Below are 5376 nucleotides of genomic sequence, written 5' to 3'. Positions count from 1 at the left end.
ACGTCACACACAAAGCATCTGTACGCATAAGTGGTGTGAGATGGTACCCTTTATAATGTAGGAGATACCACATACGCTGCATTTTTAACATCACTTTGCAGTGCTGATGTCCATATAGTTGTAATGCTTATTTACTTATAGCAGAGTGAGGCAACATCCCCTAAACTATAAGTGACATGTCTGGCAAATCGTATTATGTAATGTCCAACATGAGGTGACATTCCTTAGACCGGCAGAGTCAGTTCACATATGCACTAAAGAGAAATTAAAACTCTCTGAATCATAAGTGAAATGACTCACAGTGCCTTCGAATCTGTAATCTCCGTTCAATGACATCTGTCCACGATTCCCCAGGCCTGGTCACTTCTGACCCATATTGTCAGGATCACCTTCCTCCAGTTCTTACTTTTTAGCCAACAGCGCGTTGCCTACTGGCACTCGATAACTGGTATTTATAATAATGTTTCTGATGGCATGGATCGAGGTGGTAACCATTGGTCTGTCTTTCCCAATGCCTGGGCAGTTGACTACTCAGCATGAGAACAGGGACATACATTTCTTCAAAAAGTATTTCAATAACAACACAGTAGCCTTTTTAAAAAAAAATATATTTTATTGTCTCCAATATTAATGCTGCAATTGAGACAAATATAGCACCACTTTGCTTTGAGCTTTTCAATAATGCCCTAACATCTCATTTACTACAACGATTAGTATCATGTGGAAGCACTTAAACACGTTTACATTACAACAGCTAAGATTCACTCATCACTAGAGCTGATTAAAGGTCAAACACGAATATTCAATAAATTGCTATGATTAGAAAACATTTTATGTCATTCCAAAAGTAAAAAAATATTTTTTGCTTAATAATAAATACTAGAGTTATGGGCAATGAAAGTGCAGGAGGCAGATCAGAGTCTTTCTTTTTCCACCAGGAAGTTAAGTCATTGTTCAGTCTCTGATATCCTCAGACTTGAATATGTAGGCTGCTGCCAAGCTACGCCAGTCAGAGCAGGACCAGGTAGTCCTTCAGTTCAGTTCCAGGTAATTGATGTGGCTCTGGACCCAAGTCTGCTCTGGGTCAGCACAAAGCTCACGGCCTCTCTTGGTGATAAATCTGTGTGGGAAAGAAGGGGATTAGAGCTGTGATTCGTGAAAAGCCATTCAATAATAATCTGCAAATAATAGAAATTGACCTAAAAAATACACCATATTCCCTCACGCTGCCTACACCATAACATCACAGAACTGCACTTTCTCCCTAATGCTAAGTCCCCTGCCTGACTCTGGTGGTGAAGGGTGGGGGAAGCTAGGGGGGCCATGTGCCGCTGTACCCTGATGTGGGGAGAACCCAGCATGCACCCCATGGTACCGCAATCCTGTGGCAAGAACTTGTCATATGAAGCCAACTCATGGAGCTTTCCCTTGATGGGCCCGGCCTCGTGAAGTGCATATATCTGTGAGACGTACCACCCTCCCTGCTGGCACTGAACCCCAACTCACTTCAAAATAGTAAATCCTATGTAAGTCCCCCGCAGAGTGGGAGGCTCAGAGATTCCTGCCAGTAATAAAGCAGGAAGAAAACGTGTTTGCACCAGGACACAAGCACAAGAGTTCTCCTAACAAGAGTTGTATTGAATTTGAGTCGCAAACACCTTGACACCATATAAGGAACCATAAACAAATCTATCAAAGAACTGTATAATGACTTTGGGCCTCATTATTATTCGGGAGGTGCGGTAAAAATGTAGCCGTAATACCGTTACCGCACCACCCAGCTACATGTTTTGGGTTAAGTTGGAGGAAAAAACTCCAGCAAGAAGCTGGAAGTAATTCCACCACCTCACTGCCCAAAATTGCTCAATTCGGTGGTTTTACCGCCAGTGGAATTTACACCGGTGTCAATACTGCCGAAATCCCCCATGGAGTCTGATGGACTCCACTTAATGGGGACTAACACCGCCTACTACCACTTGTAATCTGGCAGTAATAACACCGGACCAAGTGGCGATAATGCTAATACAGTTTGGTGGTATCGTGGCACATTTACAGTCAAGATACCACCAAACGTTTAATGAGGCCCTGCGTATTCCAGCAGAACATGGTTATCTTCTCAGGAGCCTTATAACTGAACTGTGATACCAATATGCCTCTTCATTTTCAGGTAAATATACATATGAAGTCAGTCAGTGTGCCATTATTTATCTCATAATGGTAACTAAACATTCCATTAATTGGATTGCCTGTTCATCTCTGCCCGGTTATCCCTTGAAATGACATTAGCTGAGTGGAGCATTAGTAACCAAGTTGTTTTACCTAGATACAATCTCCAAAGCAATGATTCAAAATATATCCACTCTCAATGGGATGAAATGGCTCCCTGAGAAATCTTTTGACCCACCAACCAGAACAAAGTGTCCAAGGAATAATGAAATGGTAAAAATGATCATGATGAAAGTTGAGAACTTACATCACAGCTGGATTGGAGCACTGGCTGCTGGTGTAGAAATAATCCTGGACGTTGTCCTGTGGGATCTTTCGGGGTGCATAGGTGAAGCAGCAGGATGTTGGAGCACCTGCACCAGCTAAATGAAAAAGGAACCACAGATGTGAAGCACTGTACTCATTGCTGCACTCGAACAGGAATAGAGGGGCTGTACCCTTATCATCAACATGCACCTAAAAGGTTAAGCAACAACTTCTCCTCTACCACTTTGGACATACGCTTTTGAACCCATCATACTGGACATGCACTGCAATTTCATCTGCCCCTGGAGCAGAAAATCAGAGGCCACCTGCTCTCTCTCACTCAGTGAAGGAAGGGGTAGTTTGGTGGGGAGCGGGGTGTTTCATGTGTTCCTGAACCACTTGTGTATAGGCGCGTTATAAATGCCCTATCATATCATATTATATCCCATGGAACTCATGTTAGAGATCAGAAGCATCATTCATGACTCACCAGGAGCAGCTATGCCCTCTGAGCAGAAGGCAGCCAGGACGAGCACTGAGACGGCAGCCAGGGTGATCTTCATGTCAGCTTTAGGTCTGGGAGTCAGCTCTTGACAGAACTGGATGCGAGTGAGATCTTGAGGCTGACTGATCTCCCTTCTGGCCCTCTGCTATATTTATGGGCAGAATGTTTGGGGGGATTCTAGACGGGGTGGACTCTTCGGGGAAATGAAATGGAAAGATGGAGAGTGGAAATACAGAGATGGTGTGATAGCAGAAACTGTGCATAGTGGAGAGAGCTAAAAGTGGCATCTTGAGCAACCCAGGAAATGCAAGCAGAGGTTTGAGGCAGTCTGTCTGCAGAAGATCGCTTGCTCTCGGTGTGCATAGCCCAAGAGCATCCGGAAGAGGACAGGATGTGACGCGGCAATGAGGTTATTTGAGTCTGTTTCAGCGCAACAACTGGCGATCTGCCTAGAGATGTCCATGGCTTAATCAATAAAGAAGAAAGAACTCCACAAGCGGGCAAAGTGGAGTTTCCCAAAGTACAAATATAAGCTTTTAATCTCATATCTGGGCCTCTCCCTTGCAGAGAATGTGCCGTCTTAACAGTTTCATCCACGGGTTGTCTTTTTAGATCACTTTGCCCCAAAAAGCTCAGCTGAGTTGGCAACAGCTGTGCACATGCCCGCTCCTCCAGCAATGAGTTTCCTTCAAGGCACTTAAGGTCCAGATACACAACCAACTGGCTTTCTCAAATAGTTTAGTGTTCTGTGACTGCCTAAAAGCAATTATAATATTTATGCTAGCAGTCATCATAAGATTCATAATATTTATAATAGTGATACATTGATTGTTTTGACAGCACTGTCACCTAATCACCAAGAAGGTTTAAGGGCATACAGTAGTGGTGATGACATTCATCGCATTACAGAGAGAATCGACTGCCTCTCTCACAGGTCTAGTATTCCTTGAAGTCGGTCCCACCACATTCACAAAAGAGGGAGGCCCTTCTTCCAGTTTGACTTTGAGCCAGGCCTGCTCCCTTCCTGGAAATGATCACATTCCAGGATCCTTGACTCAGGGTCCCTTCATTTGTAGTGCATGTGCATGTGGACTTCCCATGTCTCATGCAATGCCACCTTTCACTACTGCTGACTGCCTGCATGTATGCCAAGGTTAGATATGATATGATATGTCATTTATAACGTGCCTGTACACAAGTGTTTCTAGGCGTGACAAGACAAGGGAGGGAAGACAGAGAGAGGACAAGACAAACAATCTTATTAGTCCTTAAGTCATTCAGATCATGCAAGTGCGACAACACAAAGTGCAGGGGTGAGGGAAAGGGGCAAGTGCCATGAAGAGGGAGGGGCAGGTGCAACAGGGAAGTATTGCTCTTTATAAGTGTAGCCAGGGCTGCCCGGCTCTGGGCAAGGTCAAGGAGTCAGGGGACTTTTAAGGTTACAGTTACAGCCCCTCAATGTGTGGTAGGCCGGGAGGCAGTGCATGGGAGACTGATCATGGAGGAGCCTAGTACCCAGTGAGACTATGGGGATACCAAGGAAACAGTTGGCACAGCAGACAGGTAGGTCAGCAGGGGAGTGAGACAGAGACAGCAGAGGAGAAAAGGAAGGCCTTGAGCTGCTTCCGGAACTTCAGGTGATCTGGCTCAAGTTTGAGAAGGGCTGGGAGGCCATTCCAGGGGGAGGCACCAGCAGGGGAGAGAGACCTACCCACACCTCTCTGCTGGAGAAGCGTCTGACACTCAGAGTTGTAGATAGCTGAGTGAAGGGCTCAAGAAGGAAGGGATTTTTGAAGAGAGACTTGGATGTAGTGCAGGCTCTGGCCCCAGAAAGCCTTGTGGACGATGCAGAGGGTCTTGAACTTGATCCTTGCAACCTCCGGGAGCCAGTGGAAAGATTTCAGGGCTGGAGAGATACAGTCCATGGGCTTGTGGCCAAGGACAGGTCTTGCAGTCCTGTTCTGGCTTAGTTGCAGAGGGCAGAGAGTAGAGGAAGGCAGATTGAGAAAGAGGCTGTTGCAGCAGTCCAGCCTAGAGAGTATCAGGGCTCTGAAGACAGTGAGATTCTGGGAGAAGGTGAGAAATGGAAGAATACCTCAGAGTATGTGCAGCTGGTAGCTGTCCTTCTTGGCAAAGTTTGTGATGTGAGGCTAGAAGGAGAGAGTGGAGTCGAAGATGAAACCAAGGTTTTTTGCCTCACAGGAAAGAAAAGGAAGAGGGCTCAAGGAGGGGGGCCAGAGTGAGAGAGGGAAAGCGGGATTTGGGGACCCAATGCAAAGGATCTCTGTTTTACAGGCATTAGGCAGCGATCGTTTGGAGGCACACCAATCCTGAATCACGGATAGACAGCATGGAATGAGCGAGAGAGGCGAGGAGGCTGAGGGGAGCCTGAAAGAGAG

General features: G+C 45.9%; 1 protein-coding gene across 1 annotated transcript; it reads right to left on the bottom strand.

The window, feature by feature from the left end:
- Positions 1-592: 592 nt before the first annotated feature.
- Positions 593-3215, bottom strand: LOC138489638 (C-C motif chemokine 4-like). The gene is made up of 3 exons (XM_069617320.1): positions 2963-3215; positions 2474-2588; positions 593-1120 (listed from the first exon to the last, which is right to left on the bottom strand). The coding sequence occupies exons 1-3, from the start codon at positions 3033-3035 to the stop codon at positions 1033-1035; spliced, it is 276 nt and encodes a 91-aa protein (XP_069473421.1). The 5' UTR covers positions 3036-3215; the 3' UTR covers positions 593-1032.
- Between the last annotated feature and the right edge of the window lie 2161 nt (positions 3216-5376).

The sequence above is a fragment of the Ambystoma mexicanum genome, chromosome 9 (genome assembly GCF_040938575.1).
Source record: "Ambystoma mexicanum isolate Mex_15411 chromosome 9, UKY_AmexF1_1, whole genome shotgun sequence".
Classification (NCBI taxonomy): Eukaryota; Metazoa; Chordata; class Amphibia; order Caudata; family Ambystomatidae; genus Ambystoma; species Ambystoma mexicanum.
Note: the sequence above shows the minus strand (reverse complement) of the source record. Positions and strands in the feature narration are given on the sequence as shown.

Excerpts from the sequence above, each read along its gene's own strand:
- LOC138489638 (XM_069617320.1), bottom strand. The coding sequence starts at position 3,035 with ATGAAGATCACCCTGGCTGCCGTCTCAGTGCTCGTCCTGGCTGCCTTC. Across the intron at positions 2,589-2,962 it reads AGAGGGCATAGCTGCTCCTG|CTGGTGCAGGTGCTCCAACA; the intron begins GTGAGTCATGAA and ends TTTTTCATTTAG. Across the intron at positions 1,121-2,473 it reads TGCTCCAATCCAGCTGTGAT|ATTTATCACCAAGAGAGGCC; the intron begins GTAAGTTCTCAA and ends TTTCCCACACAG.